Here is a 21,963-nt window from a genome sequence, read left to right on the forward strand (position 1 = left end):
AGCTTGGCGGCGCTGGGAGAGGGAACGGGGGGCGGGAATAAGCGGGAATGGGGAGGCGGGGGCCGAGGTGGACGTGACTTCCTGGTCACGTTGGGGTCCGTGACAGGGGCTGAAGACGTCCCACCGGTAGTTCCTGGGCTGGGGGTGGAGTGTGTGACGTAGGGGAAAGGAGAGGAGGAAGAGGATTGAGGGTCTTCCTCAAGCCGCCGGTGAGTCTGGAGGAAGAGGGGGTTGACGAAGCAAAGAGCCCCGTTGGACTGGCTTCTCTCCAGGCGAGAGGAGGAGGAGGAAGAGGGACGAGCTGGAGGAACGCTGTTGTGGCAAGTCGCACTCTGTTTCTCTTGTGTCCTCTCTGCACCCTGGATGTCACCGTCTCTGTCAGGGCGCTGTGGTGGAGGGCGAGAGGGAGTGGTTGTCCTTCGCAGGCTGCCTAGAGCAGAGTGCCAGAATCCTAACAGGAGAAAAGAGATTAGGAATCATTAACAGAGTCCACACACCATACATTGAAAAACCTCCAATAGCTGCCTAACCACAACCTGACCCAATAACACTCAAAGTCATGATAACCATTCAAAGAAACAGACAAACACCTTCACACCTTCATGCACAGACACATACCCTCATACACAGACACATACATACGCTCATACACAGACACTTACATACCATCATACACAGACACATACATACCATCATACACAGACACATACATACCCTCATACACAGACACATACATACCCTCATACACAGACACTTACATACCCTCATACACAGACACTTACATACCCTCATACACAGACACTTACATACCCTCATACAGACACATACATACCCTCATACACAGACACATACATACCCTCATACACAGACACCTACCCTACACAGACACTTACATACCCTCATACCACACAGACACATACATACCCTCATACACAGACACTTACATACCCTCATCAAACACCCTCATACACAGACATACCCTCATACACAGACATACACCCTCATACACAGACACTTACATACCCTCATACATACCCTCATACACAGACACATACATACCTACATACCCTCATACACAGACACATACATACCCTGATAAACAGATACATACATACCCTCATACACAGACTCATACATACCCTCATACACAGACACACATACCTACATACCCTCATACACAGACTCATACATACCCTCATACACAGACACATACCCTCATACACAGACACATACATACCCTCATACACAGACACATACATACCCTCATACACAGACATACATACCTACATACCCTCAAACAGACACATACATACCCTCATAAACAGACACATACATACCCTCATACACAGACACTTACATACCCTCATACACAGACACTTACATACCCTCATACATAGACACATAGATACCCTCATACACAGACACATACATACCTACATACCCTCATACACAGACACATACATACCCTGATAAACAGATACATACATACCCTCATACACAGACTCATACATACCCTCATACACAGACACTTACATGCCCTCACACACAGACACTTACATACCTACATACCCTCATACACAGACTCATACATACCCTCATACACAGACACTTACATACCCTCATACACAGACTCATACATACCCTCATACACAGACACATACATACCCTCATACACAGACATACATACCTACATACCCTCAAACAGACACATACATACCCTCATAAACAGACACATACATACCCTCATACACAGACATACATACCTACATACCCTCATAAACAGACACATACATACCCTCATAAACAGACACATACATACCCTCATAAACAGACACATACATACCCTCATAAACAGACATACATACCCTCATACACAGACATACATACCCTCATACACAGACATACATACCTTCATACACAGAAACCTACAAACCGCCTAGCCCTAACCTTGACCCAAACACACAAACAAAATGCATAAACACCCACAGGAACGACCATCAACACCCCTTTCCCACTTACTTTATCCTCCTGTTCACTGACACATCCACAATATAGTGCCAGTAGCACTGTAGTTAGGCAGTCAACCTTTTTAATATCCCTCTCTTTCTTTCTCTCTGTTCCTCTGTGATCCTACGCTCTTCTGAGGCAGCGGAGAATGTGGTGAGCTCAGCCCTGCATCGCCCAGCACTGATTCAAGAATGCTGTCAGACACACACCCAGAGAGACAGAGAGACGGAGAGGGAGTCACACATGCAAATTCCACAGGGGTGGTGGGAGGAGTCTACACACTGGACAGGCCTACAGTAGTGTATAGGCCCTCCTCTTTCCTGATCGCCCTCCACCTCCCTTCTCTTTGCCCGAGTTTTCTGCTGCAATGCAGGACATTGGTTTCCGTTACGATCGTCTCTTCTGTTTTTTCACTTGTATCCACTGAATCAGTCTATTGTTTGCTGACACTTGGTACACAAGTCTCTGAGCTAACTCATCCAGACAAACAATCACACACTAAGAAATACTTTACAGAATAATGGCATTCATGTAATAGAATCTACAGACTGTTATAAATGATTCCATAAGTTACTTTAGAGGACTGCGAAGCACATTCTGTACGCATTGAATTCCACACACACACCCTCTGCACAGCAACACATCTGGGACGGTAGAGAGCGACGGAGCTATGTCGGGCACCGCTTCAAAGGTCTCGTCATACCTCTCTAGTCTAGGGACGGAAACAACTCGTTGGTATTGATGCAATGCCCACTTGAGAAACATGACCTCTGGAGCTAGACTGAGACAGGCAAACTCTCCATGCTCTTTACCCCACCCAGAGTGCACTCATCCTGGGCTGGGTTTAGCAGTGACCCCCCCCCCCCCTCCCCTCGGGGAATAGTCTGGATGGATCTCCTGCAGAGAGCTTTACTGATAGTTCAAATGACATTTCTTCCTCCACTACTTTCTGAGTCTAGGACAGACTCTGTACCCAGAGCTAAATTGTGTGTCAGTAATGTATTCATAACCTTCCGTAATGGAGTATACTGCAACAAGGTGTGTATGTAGTGAGTGAACAAACTCAATTCAGTAGGGGGAACCATGTCCGCTATTCCCTTCATGACCTCGTAGTTAGTATGAATAATTCATGAACTACGTTGAAATGACTTAGCCGAGCCAAAGTCTGCTGCCCTTGGAAAAACCTTTGATAAAATCTTGGTGCCGCAAAACAATATCCTTTTTGCCCCCTGAGAGAGAAAATACCCATTATGCATTTCTGTACAGGATTTACCGCAGTGTTTGAGCTAAAAGGCTCAGCCTTTTCTGTAAAACACTGGCGACACACTGGTGTGGGTTTACATCTCCATGGAAATGTGGCACCAGAAAAGTAATATTTGAGAGGCTTCAAGACGATTTGCTTTCTCGGTACCCCAGACGGACAGCATGTATTTCATTCACGCGTTTCACACAATAACATAGATGTCTTGAGACGTGTCTCTCTCTCTCTCTCTCTCTCTCTCTCTCTCAGTGTAACCATGCATACACGAGGGGTCAGAGTAAGCCTGTGACTGGTGTGTGTGCCTGTGTCCATGCCTGTGTGTGTTCGTGCCTGTGTGTATAATACTCCAGTCACCACACCCTCCTCCCCAACCCTGAGTTATGCAGCCTGCCTGGAGGAAACTGACTCACACACTGGAGTTTCAACAGAAGGAAACTAAGAATATCATGACAGAGTGACTAACTAAACCTGCCATGAAACCAGATCACACCGGTCAGCATGAGTTAACTAACATATAAAGCTAATAGACGGTATCAGTAGCCGCAGCACCTGTACACATAGAAATGTCACTCTCTTTCGTTATGCTTGTATGTACTCAAGGAGACACAGCCCATTTGGATTCCTTCTATATCAATTTACTATCAGATAATTCATTGGCTTATAGCCCACTTTTGGGGACATTCTCCACTTTTCAACATCATATTCATTATCTCCAGGGCCAGGTTTAAAGGGGTTTAAAGGGATAGTTTAGTCTGGGACTTTCCCAGAGTCAGATGAACTCGTGGATACCATTTTTATGTCTCTTAGCAATTGCTAACTAGAATTAGCGCAATGACTCGAAGTCTATGGGAACAGCATGCTAGCTGTTTTAGTAGACTTCCAGTCATTGTGCTAACGCTAGTTAGTATTGGCTTGCGAAACTACCTCTAACTTCCTTGATACCGGACGCAGATACATATAAATGGTATCCATTTAAGTATATAAAGTATATAAAGGGCCTCATTGCCAGAATCCCAAACTATCCCTTTAAGCAGAGAAGAAAATAGAGTTGATCACATTCTACCCATCTATTACTGTAGTACCTGCTCCTAGTTGGGCCACCTCCTCCAGGTCTTTCTGAGTCTTGGAGGCTGCAATGGCTTCTGGGAGATTCAGGGTGAAGGGAAGGACGTCCCTGAAAAGAGAAGAGAGAGAATGATCCAACTATGTCTATAATGTCCAACAGATATTCAGGAGACTCCGAGAGTGGACTTTCCCAGTCTGTATCTCCTCCTGCTAGCTGGACCTGTGTTCTGTCCTCAGGGTGGGTGATGTCACAGGGTGGTAGAAGGGGTTTGTCAAAGCAAACACAACAGCCTGAACACCAGAGCGACCGGAGCAGAGAGATGAGGAAGAGAGTGACATCACTGTGCTGTTACTGTCAACTCAATGCCAACTAACAGAGCCTTGAGGCCTCAGCTGGTGAATCTCTTCACTAGCAATCACAATATGCTGACTAAAACATTCCTTTTACTGTCAATTTGAATATGCAAGTTATTGAGGATATTTTCCCTACTAGGTCTCTTGTTATTAATGAACTTTAACTCGGGCCTGAAGTTTTTTCCTAGTCACGTCAAGTGAATATGAAAAACTCCTGCCGCTAATGATAGTAAAGTATCATTATATTCTGTATTTTTCCCAGATTGAAACTGTGTTGTGCTGTGTTGGGCATTACTGGATATTACTGGAAATTACTGGATATTACTGAATATTACTGGGCATTACTGTATATTACTGGACATTACTGGACATTACTGGCACAGTGGTACTACGTTCCTTTCATCTACTTCCCTGACCACAAAGGTTTTACGTCATTCCACTTATGGGGTATTGTTGTATGTTTACTATAAGTTGGTGTTTTGTCATTATTGGACATTACTGACGTTACAGTTGTTTAATGTTTCGGTTTCTATTTCTCAGTTGAAACAAAGTTCTAACGTGTCTTTCGCTCTGAGCTGTTTGTCTGCCCAGCTGGCATGGAGCTGGTCTAAAACCAGAAGTGAGAAGAGGGCAGTTGTCACGTTCTGAACCTAGTTCCTTTATTTTGTCTTTGTGTTAGTATGGTCAGGGCGTGAGTTGTGTTGGGCAGTCTATGTTCGTTTTCTAGGTTGTGTTTAGGTGTTTGGCCTGGTATGGTTCTCAATCAGAGGCAGAGGTGTCGTTCGTTGTCTCTGATTGAGAATCATACTTAGGTAGCCTTTTCCCACCTGTGTTTTGTGGGTGAATATTTTCCGTTTCAGTGTTTGCACCATTCGGGACTGTTTCGGTTTTCATTTTGATTCTCTTGTTCTTTTTGTATTTTGTATTCATTCTCATTAAAATACATTATGGATACGTACCACGCTGCGCATTGGTCCGATCTCTCCTACTCCTCTTCCTCAGAGGAAGACGAAATCCGTTACAGCAGTTGAGACAAGCTATGTCCTGAGTGCTTACCTCTTACTTAACACATGGTACCCGATAGTAAATCTACAGGTTATGATCTTATGGACAATTTTTTACTTCGCTATGCTGCTCTCCAGATTGCAGCTCCACTGAAATACAGTGGGGCAAAAAAGTATTTAGTCAGCCACCAATTGTGCAAGTTCTCCGACTTAAAAAGATGAGAGAGGCCTGTAATTTTCATCATAGGTACACTTCAATTATGACAGACAAAATGAGAAAAAATAATCCAGAAAATCACATTGTAGGATTTTTAATGAATTTATTTGCAAATTAAAAAATAAGTATTTGGTCACCTACAAACAAGCAATATTTCTGGCTCTCACAGACCTGTAACTTCTTCTTTAAGTGGATCCTCTGTCCTCCACTCGTTACCTGTATTAATGGCACCTGTTTGAACTTGTTATCAGTATAAAAGACACTTGTCCACAACCTCCAAACTCCACTATGGCCAAGACCAGAGCTGTCAAAGGACACCAGAAACAAAATTGTAGACCTGCACCAGGCTGGGAAGACTGAATCTGCAAAAGGTAAGCAGCTTGGTTTGAAGAAATGAACTGTGGGAGCAATTATTAGGAAATGGAAGACATACAAGACCACTGATAATCTCCCTCGATCTGGGGCTCCACGCAAGATCTCACCCCGTGGGGTCAAAATGATCACAATAACGGTGAGCAAAAATCCCAGAACCACACGGGGGGACCTAGTGAATGGCCTGCAGAGAGCTGGGACCAAAGTAACAAAGCCTACCATCAGTAACACACTACGCCGCCAGGGACTCAAATCCTGCAGTGCCAGACGTGTCCCCCTGCTTAAGCCAGTACATGTCCAGGCCCGTCTGAAGTTTGCTAGAGAGCATTTGGATGATCCAGAAGAAGATTGGGAGAATGTCATATGGTCAGAAGAAACCAAAATATAACTTTTTGGTAAAAACTCAACTTGACGTGTTTGGAGGACAAAGATTGCTGAGTTGCATCCAAAGAACAACATACCTAATGTGAAGCATGGGGTGGAAACATCATGCTTTGGGGCTGTTTTTCTGTAAAGGGACCAGGACGACCGATCCGTGTAAAGGAAAGAATGAATGGGGCCATGTATCGTGAGATTTTGAGTGAAAACCTCCTTCCACCAGCAAGAGCATTGAAGATGAAATGTGGCTGGGTCTTTCAGCATGACAATGATCCCAAACACACCGCCCGGTCAACGAAGGAGTGGCTTCGTAAGAAGCATTTCAAGGTCCTGGAGTGGCCTAGCCAGTCTCCAGATCTCAACCCCATAGAAAATCTTTGGAGGGAGTTGAAAGTCCATTTTGCCCAGCAACAGCCCCAAAACATCACTGCTCTAGAGGAGATCTGCATAGAGGATTGGGCCAAAATACCAGCAACAGTGTGTGAAAACCTTGTGAAGACTTACAGAAAACGTTTGACCTCTGTCGTTGCCAACAAAGGGTATATAACAAAGTATTGAGATAAACTTTTGTTATTGACCAAATACTTATTTTCCACCATAATTTGCAAATAAATTCATTACAAATCCTACAATGTGATTTTCTGGATTTTTTTTCTCCTTTTGTCTGTCATAGTTGAACTGTACCTATGAAAATTACAGGCCTCTCTCATCTTTTTAAGTGGGAGAACTTGCACAATTGGTGGCTGACTAAATACTTTTTTTCCCCACTGTACATATTTAATTGGTCACTGGAAAAACGGATGTTTGCAAATGTATGGAAGCATGCTAAACTGTGTCCTATTCCGAAAGACAGTAAGGACCCCATTACTCCTGCCAAAAGTCAACCAATTAGTCTACTCCCTTCACTCAATAAGATATTGGAGGGTATTGTGAGTAGACAAATATGGGAGAAAAAATTATCTGATTACAGCCAATCAGCATGCTTATCGCAAAAAACATTCCACTACCACTGCATTGGTTGACATGACTGACCAGTCATGTTATGGATAATGGCAGGTTTGTGGGTATACTATTTTTAGTGCAGCATTTAATTTAGTGGATCATGAAATAACTTTGACAAAATGAATGCATTATGGTTTTAAGGAGGTAGCATTGAATTGGGTATAGTCATATCTAACTGACAGAAAACAGTCCACCTATATCAATGGTTCATTTTCTTCCCCCATGCTTGAAATTGTGGAATACCGCAGGGCAGCTGCCTTGGGCCACTTCTTTATTTAATACATACCAACAACCTTCCTTATGCCTTATCTGAAACTCAAGCTACTATATTTGCAGATAATACTACAATTTATACAGTAAGACAATTGGTTCAACAGGTACAGCAAGGAGATTTGGAGAATATCAGGGAGTGGGTTCCACTAGGAAAAGGGAGTACAAATTGAGGAAGTGGCAGAAACCAAACTACTGGGAGTGCAGCTAGACAACTGCTTATCATGGTCATCTCAAATAACTCATCTATCTAAAAAAATATATATTAAAACAGCAAGCATGATCAGAAGGACCAGGAAAGATTATTTTCATTTTTTGTGTGTTTTTGTTGAATTTTACCCCTTTTTCTCCCCAATTTCATGGTATACAATTGTTTAGTAGCTACTATCTTGTCTCATCGCTACAACTCCCGTACGGGAGAGACGAAGGTTGAAGGTCATGAGTCCTCCGATACACAACCCAACCAAGCCGCACTGCTTCTTAACACGGGGCGCATCCAACCCGGAAGCCAGCCGCACCAATGTGTCGGAGGAAACACCATGCACCTGGCAACCTTGGATAGCGCGCACTGCGCCTGGCCCGCAACGGGGGTCGCTGGTGCGCGATGAGACAAGAATATCCCTACCGGCCAAGCCCTCCCTAACCCGGACAACGCTAGGCCAATTGTGCGTCGCCCCACGGACCTCCCGGTCGCGGCCGGTTACGACAGAGCCTGGGCATGAACCCAGAGTCTCTGGTAGTACAGCGCCCTTAACCACTGCGCCACCCGGGAGGCCCCTGAGGAAAGATTCTTAAGCAAACAACACAAGCATTAATTGAGAGTCAGGTGAACTACTGTTATGTGGTCTGGGGAAATGCATGAGCAAGTGAAATTAGGAGGCTGCAGATTGCACAGAACAAAGCAGCAAGGATTGTTGTAATAACTTAGGGCTAGGGGGCAGTATTTGGACATTCGGATGAATGATGTGCCCAAAGTAAACAGCCTGTTACTCAGGCCCAGAAGCTAGGATATGCATATAATTTGTAGCATTGGATAGATAATACTCTAACATTCTAAAACTGTTAAAATAATGTCTGTGAGTATAAGAGAATTGATAAGGCAGGCTCAAACCCCAGGATAATCCATCCGGAAAATGTATTTTTGAGGTCACAGGCCATTTCAATGCTAGTCTATGGGATATACGAATACATTTCTCCCAGATTGCAGTTCCTATGGCTTCCACTAGATGTCAACAGTCTTTAGAAAGAGTTTTAGGGTTGTTGTTTTTTTAAACGAACGAGTAGTTGTAGTTTTTCCAAGGTGTCTCTCATTAGAAAAGTAGTCTTGTGTGAATGAGGCGTGCATGAATGAGGTGCTCGCTCTTCGTTATTTATCTTCCCTATTGAACATACTATTCTCCATCCGAAATGTCATCGTTTATTTAGATATTAGAATACCTGAGGATTAATTAGAAACATCGTTTGACTTGTTTGGACAAACTTTACCGATACATTTTTGGATTCATTTGTATGCATGTTGAATGAGTGGATTACTGAATGAAGCGCGCTAACTAAACTGACATTTTTGGGATATAAAGAAGGACTTTATCGAACAATTGTTGTATAGCTGGGACCCTTGGGATTGCAAACAGAGGAAGATCTTCAAAGGTAAGTGATTTATTTTATCGCTATTTGTGATTTTTGTGACGCCTGTGCTTGTTTGGAAAAGTATTTTGATGTGGGGCACTGTCCTCAGATAATCACATGGAATGCTTTTGCCGTAAAGCCTTTTTGAAATCTCACAATGCGGTTGGATTAACAAGAAGTTAAGCTTTTAAACGATGTAAGACACATGTATTTTCATGAATGTTTAATATTACGATTTTTGTATTTTGAATTTCGCGCTCTGCAATTTCATCGGATGTTGTCGTGGTGGGACACTAGCGGGACACCTAGCCCAAAGATGTGTTTTAAGGTGGAGATATGGTTCTTCTGTTGTAGTCATGCGCAATGCTCTTGGTTGGTCATCAATCAACAAGATAATTGAAAAAAACATGCTTATTTTATTTCATAATATACACCATTTAAAATGGCCAAACTCTATTCACAACGGTATTCAGTTGGTAAGAGACAGACATTCAGTAAATACTAGGAATAGATTGTCCACCATCTATGTGCTATCCAGACAGAAAAGAGAAATAGGCAAAATAACATTTAGATTTCGAGCAATAAAGAAAATGAATAATTTAACTGAGCAAACCAGAGAAACCTTTCTATATATAAATGTTAACAATACTTTAAAACCATTTAAATATATTGCATAGGAAAGTTGTGCTGGACTACGGTAGAGGAAGAATCAATATATATTTTTAGACTGAGTATTTATTGGGTCAATATGTTAGTGTATTATGTCTGTTTGTTATATGTGAAAATGTGTTCGTGTTATAAATTGTATTTTGATGTTTAAGGACTCTTGGAAGATTTGTCCAAATGAGGACTAAAAGAGATCCAAATATATTAAAAAATGAAATACTATTATTTCCACCATCCATTTCCATGCAGTTGCTGTAGCTCTCACTGCAGTGGAATGGCAACAGAGGGAGGAATGACGGAGGGACGGAGGGAGTGGGGATAGGGTGCGACGGAGGGAGAGGGGGACGGAGGGAGGAGAGAGAGAGAAAGAGAAAGAGAGAAAGGGAGAGAGAGAGAAAGACAGAGATAGAGAGAGAAAACTTTGAGAACATGACTGTACCTGCTGATACAGTAGAAGGCCACCAGGCGAAACAGGTCTGCAAAACTGATCCCAGATCCTTCCAGAGAAAAGGCTGCAACCAGGGGAAGAACACAGAGAATACATCAAAACTGAACCCAGATCCTTCCAGAGAAAAGGCTGCAACCAGAGGAAGAACACAGAGAATACATCAAAACTGTTCAGACTTTATTACGAGGTACAGCCAAATCTAGTCTTGGTTAGCTTCCATCTTGAAATACAGTATATGAGGAATTTCTCCCAATAGTTCTGTTAGGTTAATGTCCATTCTATTATAGTACATAGCAGGCATGCCCATTACATTTCATTCTAAGTAGTTGGATATGCTAGTTTGGACATTGAAACATTTGAGGCTAAATCCAACCCACATTCAAAAGGCCAAACCAGGCCAGGGAAGACACTTTATGTTGACATTCAAAAGTGGAAAATTCCTAGACATCCAACGTGCACATCTGGTATGTCATCATTCATCTGGTATGTCAGCTACTACAATCCCATTACTCATGCAGTTGTTTTGTTGTAACCCCGAAAGAGATCTCTCGAAAGAGAACACACCCAATAGATAATAGGCAAATGCTACATGACATTTTCCCTAAAATAAATACAGTGTGTGTGTGTGTGTGTGTGTGTGTCTGTATCAAGGCAGTACTGTTTTATGATCAAGATTAGCACTTTGAGCAATGTGAGAGAGAGTCACATTTTTCAGCAGTGGTGGAAACAAGTCAAAGGAATCATCTATGGAACGCCAACATAAACGAGAGAGTGTGTGTGTGTGTGTGTGTGTGTGTGTGTATGTGTGTGTGTGTGTGTGTATGTGTGTATGTGTGTGTGTGTGTATGTGTGTGTATGTGTGTGTGTGTGTGTATATGTGTGTATGTGTGTATGTGTGTGTGTATGTGTGTGTGTGTGTGTGTGTGTGTGTGTGTGTGTGTGTGTGTGTGTGTGTGTGTGTGTGTGTGTGTGTCTGTGTGAGTTTTGAGGTAAAGGCAAGATGGGACATGGTTAAAGGTACACTACCGTTCAAAAGTTTGGGGTCACTTAAAAATGTCCTTGTTTTCCATTAAAACATACATGAAATGAGATGCAAAATGAATAGGAAATATAGTCAAGACAATGACAAGGTTATAAATAATGATTTATAATTTAAATAATAATTGTGTCCTTCAAACTTTGCTTTCGTCAAAGAATCCTCCATTTGCAGCAATTACAGCCTTGCAGGCCTTTGGCTTCTAGTTGTCCATTTGTTGAGGTAATCTGAAGAGATTTCACCCCATGCTTCCTGAAGCACCTCCCACACGTTGGATTGGCTCAATGGGCACGTCTTACGATCAAGCTGCTCCCACAACAGCTCAATAGGGTTGAGGTCCGGTGACTGTGCTGGTCACTCCATTATAGACAGAATACCAGCTGGCTGCTTCTTCCCTAAATAGTCATTGCATAGTTTGGAGCTGTGCTTTGGGTCATTGTCCTGCTGTAGGAGGAAATTGGCTCCAATTAAGCGCCGTCCACAGGGTATATGGCATGGCGTTGTAAAATGGAGTGATAGCCTTCCTTCTTCAAGATCCCTTTTACCCTGTACAAATCTCCCACTTTAACAACACCAAAGCACCCCCAGACCATCATATTGCCTCCACCATGATTGACAGATGGTGTCAAGCACTCCTCCAGGATCTTTTCATTTTTTTTAGACTGGTATGTCCATAACCCTTTTATCCAATCTTCCTCTGTCCAGTGTCTGTGTTCTTTTGCCCATCTTAATCTTTTCTTTATATTGGCCAGTCTGAGATATGGCTTGTTCTTTGCAACTCTGCCGAGAAGGCCAGCATCCCGGAGTCGCCTCTTCACTGTTGACGTTGAGGCTGGTGTTTTGCGGGTACTATTTAATGAAGCTGCCAGTTGAGGACTTGTGAGGCATCCGTTTCTCAAACTACACACTCTAATGTACTTGTCCTCTTGCTCAGTTGTGCACTGGGGCCTCCCACTCCTCTTTCTATTCTGGTTAGAGCCAGTTTGCGCTGTTCTGTGAAGGGAGAAGTACACAGTTTCTTGGCAATTTCTCGCATGGAATAGCCTTTATTTGTCAGAACAAGAATAGACTGACGAGTTTCAGAGGACAGTTCTTTGTTTCCGGTCATTTTGAGCCTGTAATCAAACCCACAAATGCTGATGCTCCAGATACTCAACTAGTCTAAAGAAAGCCAGGTTTATTGCTTCTTTAATCAGAACAACAGTTTTCAGCTGTGCTAACATAATTGCAAAAGGGGTTTCTAATGATCAATTAGCCATTTAAAATGATAAACTTGGATTAGCTAACACAACGTGCCATTGGAACACAGGAGTGATGGTTGCTGATAATGGGCCTCTGTACGCCTATGTAGATATTCCATTAAAAATCAGCCGTTTCCAGCTAAAATAGTAATTTACAACATTAACAATGTCTACACTGTATTTCTGATCAATTTGATGTAATTTTAATGGACAAACAAAAGTAATTTTCTTTCAAAAACAAGGACATTTCTAAGTGACCCCAAACTTTTGAACGGTAGTGTAGGTGACCTATGATTACAGTCATGGTATGATTCATTGTATCGGCTGTTTGTTGTCTGAGAAATGCACAGCTGGGTGAATTGAAAACATGCTGAGTCATGCATCTGTTGATAAACTATGCACAGTAGCTGAATGTAAGTAAACGCTCCTTTTGCAAAAGACAATTAATCATTTGGTTTAGGTACTAGCCCGGGTCGTCATTGTAAATACCATTTTTTTTCTTAACTGAAATGTTATGATAAATAAAGGTTCAATTAATTTAATGACTAGGCTGTTTCTTGTACTATAGCCAATCAGGAGTGTTAGCTGGGCTTTGGGACGTCACTGCTGGATGTATAGAGGTTTAGTAAACAAAATAAATAGTCTGCACGCTGTTCCATTATGACACTCACTGTACTGACTCTCTCTGACAGGGAAGTCACAGATGCCGGCTCCTCCTGAGGCGTCATCATCACTGACCCTTAGAGACAGAACTTTCCTCTGAAGAGTGGATGATTTCCTCACCAGGAATACCTGGACAGGCGAGAGAGACAGACAGGCTCATTAAGGGTTGACCTTTCAAAGAGTCACATCAGTGACATCACTAATCCACATGTTCACACCTGTCCATCAGCTTTAATCACCTTTTCTGTTCGTATTCGAAAAATGATCATATACAAGCCCGACAATAACAACGGTCATACTGTGACCTCGTGACACTTGAACCTTGACCCTCTCACCCCTGGAGGCTGCTGCAGCAGTATATGTGTGGCCTCCGTGTCACTGAGAGTGAGCAGGAGCCACACGGGGTGCGTATGCCTCAGTCTGTCCAGCACACTCATCCTCCTACGCAGGGAGTCGTACCCAGAATCCCTTTCACCACTGGTGCCAGCACAGGGCGAGGACTGGAGGTAAACCCCGCTCAACTCCCCCTCCAACCTGATAGAGAATGAAAGGGAGAGAGAGACAGAGAATATGTGTGTGTGTGTGTGTGTGAGTGAGTATATGTGTGTGTGTGAGAGATAGAGAGAGAGAGAGAGAGAGAGAGAGAGAGAGAGAGAGAGAGAGAGAGAGAGACAGACAGACAGACAGACAGACAGACAGACAGACAGACAGACAGACAGACAGACAGACAGACAGACAGACAGACAGACAGACAGACAGACAGACAGACAGACAGACAGACAGACAGACAGACAGACAGACAGACAGACAGACAGACAGAGAGAGACAGACAGACAGACAGAGAGAGAGAGAGCGAGAGAGAGAAAGAGAGAGCGAGAGAGAGAGAGAGAAAATAAAAAGAGAAAATAAGGCACTGTCTCCATCTTCTGGTGAAAGAGGACATGATGCAGTGTTCCACAAAGGACCATTTAGGATGTGAATAGTGACGCAAATAAAATGTAGTCTACTATCCCTTTCATTTGCCGCACTCAAGGCTCCCCATCTCTAAATGTCTTATATTCAAACATTGACAACAATGTGTACTAAGAGTCCTAATAAGATAAATAAGCAAGAAGAAGAGGATGAAAGGAGGAGAGGAGGATTGGACTTACCCCTGTAGAACCATAGGGTATGGGTCTCTGTCCTCTGTTGGGGAGGTCTGGACCATCTCTTGCTTCAGCTCCCCTATCTCCAACGCAAACGTGTCTATCAGCTACACACAGAGGAGGAGAGAAAGAGAGGGAGTGAATGAGTGTACACGGGAGAAGGAGAGAGGGACTAGGTCAGAGAAGGAGAGAGGGACTAGGTCAGAGAAGGAGGAGAGGGTGAGAAAGTGAGAGCAAACTAAACAGATTTTGTGAGTAAGATGGAGAGAGAGATAGAGAGTGATCAACGTAAAGGTAAAGAATGAAAACAGACATTGAGAAAGGTTGAAAGTAAAATGAAAAGAGAGAGGTAGAGAGAGAGAAAGCAAATGGAGCAGTGTCCCTCACAAATAGATAGGGAGGCACAACATGAAAAAGCCAGGAGCAGGGAAATGGTTAGTCACTTTTCCTGTGTATACCTCACTTCCCTCCTTGGGACAGGAAACCCCCCCCCCCCCCCCCACACACACACAATCTCTCTATCTCCCACAGATACAATAAACACATGTTAGTTAACAGGGCTAAACGTCTCCTAATCTAATCCTTATCAAGGGAAGCGTAAACATCTGGCAGATAGCTAGCTATGCTAACACAATTTGCATCCCAACATGACACCCTATTCCCTATGTAGTGCACTACTTTTGACCAGAGTCCTTTTCCCACTACATAGGGAATAGGGTGCCATTTGGGATGCAAGCCAAGGAGAGGGACAAAGAGGAAGGAGGAAGTGACTCAGGCCAACAGTGTTTGATGGATAAACCTCTATCTTAGCTGACAGGCTATTTCCATAGTGAAGATAAATCCGCATTGGACTACAATGACATCAAAACTGAATATGTTGTTTCTTGTCAAACTATATTTCTAGGGTTTGACACCATGGGTCCATATCAATAGTCTTAAGCGGCTTTCTCTCCTTGTCTCAATTCCTCCTTTCAGGGCAAGTAGGCTTTTAAGGTGTTTCTCTCACTAGTTTGTGTTTCTACATGAGTGAATATGAAGGTAAGGAAACAAGGAAAGAAGAGAAGCCTGTAGGTTCTTACCAACTGTGTTACATAATCTGACCACTAGGTGGAAATATTTCCCACACCACAGACCCCCTAATCGTTTGTTCTGAGTAGAAGTTGCCAATAGTCACAGATCTAGGATCAGCCTACTGTTTCCCAATCCCATCATGAACGATTGGTGGGGAAAACACAAAACTGACCTTAGATCATCTAAGCTATTGCACTTCCCATAGCTGCACAGTCCAGACCACTATAACCACTAACCACAGACCACTGGTTCCCCCTGTTACTACACTATAACAGGGACTATGTGGAGCCAGCTCTGTCTCTGTCTCTGGTGGTCTGACGTCTTTTAAAACGTTAGTCAGCTAAGACAGAGCTGAGTATAGTTCTAAACTGAAGAGAGACAAACAGAGAATGAGAGAGACAAAGAAAGACATAGAATGACAGTCTGAAAGAGAGAGATAGAGAGAGGGAGAGAGAGAAAAAGAAAGAGGGAGAGAGAGAGACAGAGAAAGAACAAGAGAGTCTGAAAGAAAATTAGACAGGGAGAGAGGGTGAGAGAGACTCCTCTCCCAGAAAATTAGACAGGGAAAGAGGGTGAGAGAGACCCCTCTCCCAGAAAATTAGACAGGGAGAGAGGGTGAGAGAGACCCCTCTCCCAGAAAATGAGGTCAAATGAACACATTTATTATGAAAGGTCTTCAATTGTCAAAGGTCTACTCTGGGCATAGTGCCCTGCTATGGAAGTAAATGGCAGCATATATACAGGCCCTGTTTCAGCCCAATGACTTTTATAGTGGAACCACTTATATATTTTATTTAGCGAAAACAAAGTCCCTTAGCCAAGCGATTGTTTCCGGTCCTGCTGTGTTGAGGGTGAGTAGGCATCCACTGAGTTTTTAGATTGGACAGACTTCAGAAATGTGGTGCATGGTTTGCTCCACCCCACAGGCACATGGGGGCTTGCTTTAATGCGTCTGTAGCCATCAAGTGCTTTCATGGCTCACATCAATACCATTATCCCAGAAACCCTAGACCCACTCCAATTTGCATTCCGCCCAAACAGATCCACAGATGATGCAATCTCTATTGCACTCCACACTGCCCTTTCCCACTTGGACACAACTATGAACATCTATGTGAGAATGCTGTTTATTGACTACAGCTCAGCATTCAACACCATAGAGCCCTCAAAGTTCATCAATAAGCTTAGGACGCTGGAACTAAACACCTCCCTCTGCAACTGGATCCTGGACTTCCTGACGGGCCGCCCCCCAGGTGGTGAGGGTAGGGAACAACACATCTGCCATGCTGATCCTCCACATGGGGGCCCCTCAAGGGTGTGTACTCAGTCCCCTCCTGTACTCCCTGTTCACTCATGACTGCATGGTCAGGCACGACTCCAACACCATCATTACATTTGCCGAGGACACAACAGTGGTAGGCCTGATCACCGACAACGACGAGACAGCCTATATGGAGGAGGTCAGAGACCTGGCCGTGTGGTGCTAGGATAACAACCTCTCCCCTCAACTTGATCAAGGCAAAGGAGATGATTGTGGACTACAGGAAATGGAGGACAGAGCACGCCTCCATTCTCATCGACGGGGCTGTAGTGGAGCAGGTTGAGAGCTTCAAGTTCCTTGGCGTCCACATCACCAAAAACTAACATGGTCCAAGCATACCAAGGTAGTTGAGAAGAGGGCACGACAAAACCTATTCCCCCTCAGGAGACTGAAAAGATTTGGCATGGGTCCTCAGATCCTCAAAAGGTTCTACAGCTGCACCATCGAGAGCATCCTGACTGGTTGCATCACTGCCTGGTATGGCAACTGCTCGGCCTCCGACCGCAAGGCACTACAGAGGGTAGTGCGAACGGCCCAGTACATCAACTGGGGCCAAGCTTCCTGCGATCCAGGACCTCTTTACCAGGCGGTGTCAGAGGAAGGACCTAAAAATTGCCAAAGGCTCCAGCCACCCTAGTCATAGACTGTTCTTTCTGCTACCGCGTGGCAACCAGTACCGGAGCTCCAAGTCTAGGTCCAAGAGGCTTCTAAACAGCTTCTACCCCCAAACCATAATTCTCCTGAACATCTAATCAAATGGCTCCCCAGACTATTTGCATTGCCCCCCCTCTTTTACACCGCTGCTACTCTCTGTCATTATATCTGCATAGTCACTTTAGTAACTCTACCTACATGTACATATTACCTCAACTACCTAGACTAACCAGTGCCCCCGCACATTGACTCTGTACCGGAACGCCCTTTATATAGTCTTGCTATTGTTATATTACTGCTGCTCTTTAGATACTTGTCCCTTTTCATTCTTAATTCATATTTTTTAAACTGCATTGTTGGTTAGGGGCTTATAAGTAAGCATTTCATTGTAAGGTCTACCTGTTGTATTCGGCGCATGTGACTAATAACATTTGATTTGGCGAGGCATGGGATGTGGACAGTCCTGAACCTATTGAGGGTGGACCACTCCTTCCCGGGGAGGTTGAAACTACTGGTGCCCAGGAATATGCGGAGGAAAAATAACACATATCCTTCCATATCTCTCTTTATCTATCTTTCTCTCTTACCCTTCACCCACCTCCTTCTTTCTCTTTTTTCCCCCCATTTTTATCAATCACATCACATTGGATACAATGCTTTTTCCCTCTCTCACTCGCTCTCTCTTTCCACAGTCTTTCTCTCTCTCAGGAGGGCTGTGCTCTCTCCACTGGCCAACAACAAGAATGGTGCTTGTCATTAACTCTCCAGGCTCTTTAATGAGTGCAGATTCGGAGCCCAGTCAAAAGCTCGATTCTCTGCATGGGCTGAATAGTTAAAGCCATGATGATGGAGTTCAATGTCTTAAGGTGGCACCAATTTGAACTATGTTGTTTTGACCTACAAGAGACTTTAAATGGGCTAGGAAGAGTGAGCTCTTTAATGAGTGCAGAGAGGTAAGCGCTTCATGGGCTGGGGCTAGGAAGCCAGTGATGATGGAGTCAATGGGGAACTATGTTGTTTTGACCTACAGAGAGAGCTTTCACTGGGGCTAGGAAGAGTGGAGAGAGGGAGAAAGAGAGAGAGAGAGCGCTTTCACTGGGGCTAGGAAGAGTGGAGAGAGGGAGAAAGAGAGAGAGAGAGAGCGCTTTCACTGGGGCTAGGAAGAGTGGAGAGAGGGAGAAAGCGAGAGAGAGAGAGAGAGAGCACTTTCACTGGGGCTAGGAAGAGTGGAGAGAGGGAGAAAGAGAGAGAGAGAGAGAGAGAGAGAGAGAGATAGAGAGGATGGAGAGACAGAGGAAGAAAAGAGATAAGAAGAGACAGTACAATCTCACGTCCATCTGTCAGTGTATCCATTCACTCTGTAAGCCTCCGTAGCTCTTTGCATCACACATCCATAACCTCGTCTCAATCATCTGTTTACTGTAGACACCTTGTGTAAACGTTATCTACTGAAGCAACAGTATATGGCTAAATACACAACAGTTGCAGTATAAGGCATCCTTCTATTACCGGATATATAGCGGATAGCCCACTGCAGTCATGAAGATTGGATAACAGAACGATTATGACATGACGATTGGATAACTCTCAGAGGCAGTTAGTGTGGTCTGACTAAAGAGGGAGAGATGAAGGGAGAGGATACTGATGGAAGAAACAGCAGTATGAAACTAAGACACAGCGGAATGGACCGTGCTCTCATTATGTTTCTAGGAATAGACCGTGTTCCTAAAACAACGTCATGCAAGGGTTTAACCAGAGGCTGCATAAAGGGCTGACAACTACTCCATGGTGTGTGTGTGTGTGTGTGTGTGTGTCTTTGTATTGTATGGTTGCTGTGTGTGCATTTGTCATGATTACAACGACCGCAGCAGGCATTGTTCAATCCTCACACTCTCCATCTGTCCTCAACTTGAGCGCTATTACACTATGTGGCAACATAAGATAAACCTTGGAACAAAAGTAAGCTAACGGATAAACATAAGAGTAAACTTAACTTACCTTAAAGAAGCTTCCTCTCCTGTCCGTATGACAGTCTGGTCTGGGCAGCATAGCAGACATGCTTAGGTCTGAGTCTGTGAGTCCATCTGAGACCTACACCCTCGGAGAAAAGGGTACGGTTAGGGTACAGTATTTTTCCCTGGGTTACAAAAATATAAAATTTACCTTCAGATTGAATTTTTTACCTTTATTTAACTAGGCAAGTCAGTTAAGAACATATTCTTATTTTCAATGACAGCCAGTTAACAGTGGGTTAACTGCCTGTTCAGGGGCAGAACGACAGATTTGTACCTTGTCAGCTCGGGGATTCGAACTTGCAACCTTTCGGTTACTAGTCCAACGCTCTAACCACTAGGCTACCCTGCCGACATATGAGCTCACATGGCACTGTTCGGTACCTTTTAGGGTATATGTGTGGATAATCTAGTATAATGGTACCTTTTAGGGTACATGTGTGGATAATCTAGTATAATGGTACCTTTTAGGGTACATGTGCGGATAATCTAGTATAATGGTACCTTTTAGGGTACATGTGCGTATAATCTAGTATAATGGTACCTTTTAGGGTACATGTGCGGATAATCTAGTATAATGGTACCTTTTAGGGTACATGTGCGGATAATCTAGTATAATGGTACCTTTTTATACACTCATCGGAGGTATGGTTTAGTGGGGGCGTGGTTTCAGTTAGTTATTTTTGGCCACCCGTGATTGGAAATGTTGTACCAGTTTAAGTGGTCTGTGGTTATGTTAGTTCAAGTGTGAGCATGTCCGCAGCCAGTTCTGAAGTCTTTATAAAGGCAACAGAAACGCATGCGACAATAAAGAGCTGTAATTAATATTGTAGCAACCTTAACCAAACACTGAGAGACCTTGTCAATAGGTATCACTTGGCTTACTGGTTAAGGTGTTGGCTTTGCAGTTGCTGGACGCAGGTTTGAATCCCGGTCGGAACAACCCACCGAATTCGCTAAATTGGTGTCAGAAGTAGGATGGCGGAGAGGCGTGTACACATGAGGGCCTTGGTATAGAGAAGTGGTACATTTTTTGCCACTTAAAAGGAACAAACGGCTTTGTCACTGTGGTGGTACCCTAAAAAGGCAGATTTGTATATTTAGGCTCTTTTAAGATACAAACTGCAAGACTCCAATTACATACCTACAAATAATGGAACAATAGACATACCTTACAGGGTACCACTACAGTGACAAGCATTTGTACACTTTAAGTACAATTCAGTACTTTTTTTCTGAGAGTGTATATGGAGTCAAGCACAAACACATACAGTTGGTGGTGGGGCTGATGGAAATTCAGTTTCTGGCCACATTGAGAGAGCAGACAGGGAATTGTTGTTGTTCTTCTTCTTATAGGCTCTACCTGTCACGTTCACTGTCTTCAAACTCCCTGTCATAGATGAGCCAAGGCGCAGCGTGCATGTAATTCCAAATTTTTTATAAACTGAAACCTTCACAAAAACAACAGATAAACAGAAACCGAACGTGACGCAACCGTGACGCACACAAACACACACAAAAAAGAAATAATTACCCACAACATTAGGTGGGAAAAAGGCTGCCTAAGTATGATTCCCAATCAGAGACAACGATAGACAGCTGCCTCTGATTGGGAACCACACTCGGTCAAAAACTCTAAGGTCAGGGCGTGACAGTACCCCCCCCCCCAAAGGTGCGGACTCCGGACGCAAAACCAAACTCTATAGAAGAGGGTTCGGGTGGGCATCTATCCTCGGTGGTGGCTCCGGTTTGGGACATAGCCCCCGCTCCGCACGCTGATCCCTCCGCTTCTGTGGAACCGGACCGTGGATTGTCGCCGGAGGAACCAGACTGTGGATCATCGCCGGAGGAACCAGACTGTGGATCGTCGCCGGAGGTACCAGACAGTGGATCGTCGCCGGAGGAACCGGACCGTGGATCGTCGCCGGAGGAACCGGACAGTGGATCATCGCCGGAGGAACCGGACCGTGGATCGTCGCCGGAGGAACCAGACTGTGGATCATCGCCGGAGGAACCGGACCGTGGATCATCGCCGGAGGCTCTGGATTAGGAACCCCCTCTGTCTCTGTCTCTCTGATGTAATACCATCACCAACATCCCCTTGTCTTATCTCGTCCCGTTCTCTCTCTCATCTTTGTACTCTAACAAGA

The 21,963-nt window shown here is 44.0% G+C and overlaps 1 protein-coding gene across 1 annotated transcript in view; it reads right to left on the reverse strand.

Annotated features, from left to right (window-relative positions):
- Positions 1 to 21,963, reverse strand: part of LOC115143549 (ras and Rab interactor 2-like) — a 47,953-nt gene that overhangs the window by 13,116 nt on the left and 12,874 nt on the right. Inside the window, 8 exon segments of the mRNA XM_065001494.1 lie at positions 3 to 26; positions 29 to 451; positions 4,351 to 4,442; positions 10,662 to 10,734; positions 13,619 to 13,739; positions 13,946 to 14,144; positions 14,762 to 14,862; positions 19,800 to 19,892. Of these exon segments, the coding sequence (XP_064857566.1) occupies positions 3 to 26; positions 29 to 451; positions 4,351 to 4,442; positions 10,662 to 10,734; positions 13,619 to 13,739; positions 13,946 to 14,144; positions 14,762 to 14,862; positions 19,800 to 19,892 (1,126 nt within the window).

The sequence above is a fragment of the Oncorhynchus nerka genome, linkage group LG15 (genome assembly GCF_034236695.1).
Source record: "Oncorhynchus nerka isolate Pitt River linkage group LG15, Oner_Uvic_2.0, whole genome shotgun sequence".
In the NCBI taxonomy this organism is placed as follows: Eukaryota; Metazoa; Chordata; class Actinopteri; order Salmoniformes; family Salmonidae; genus Oncorhynchus; species Oncorhynchus nerka.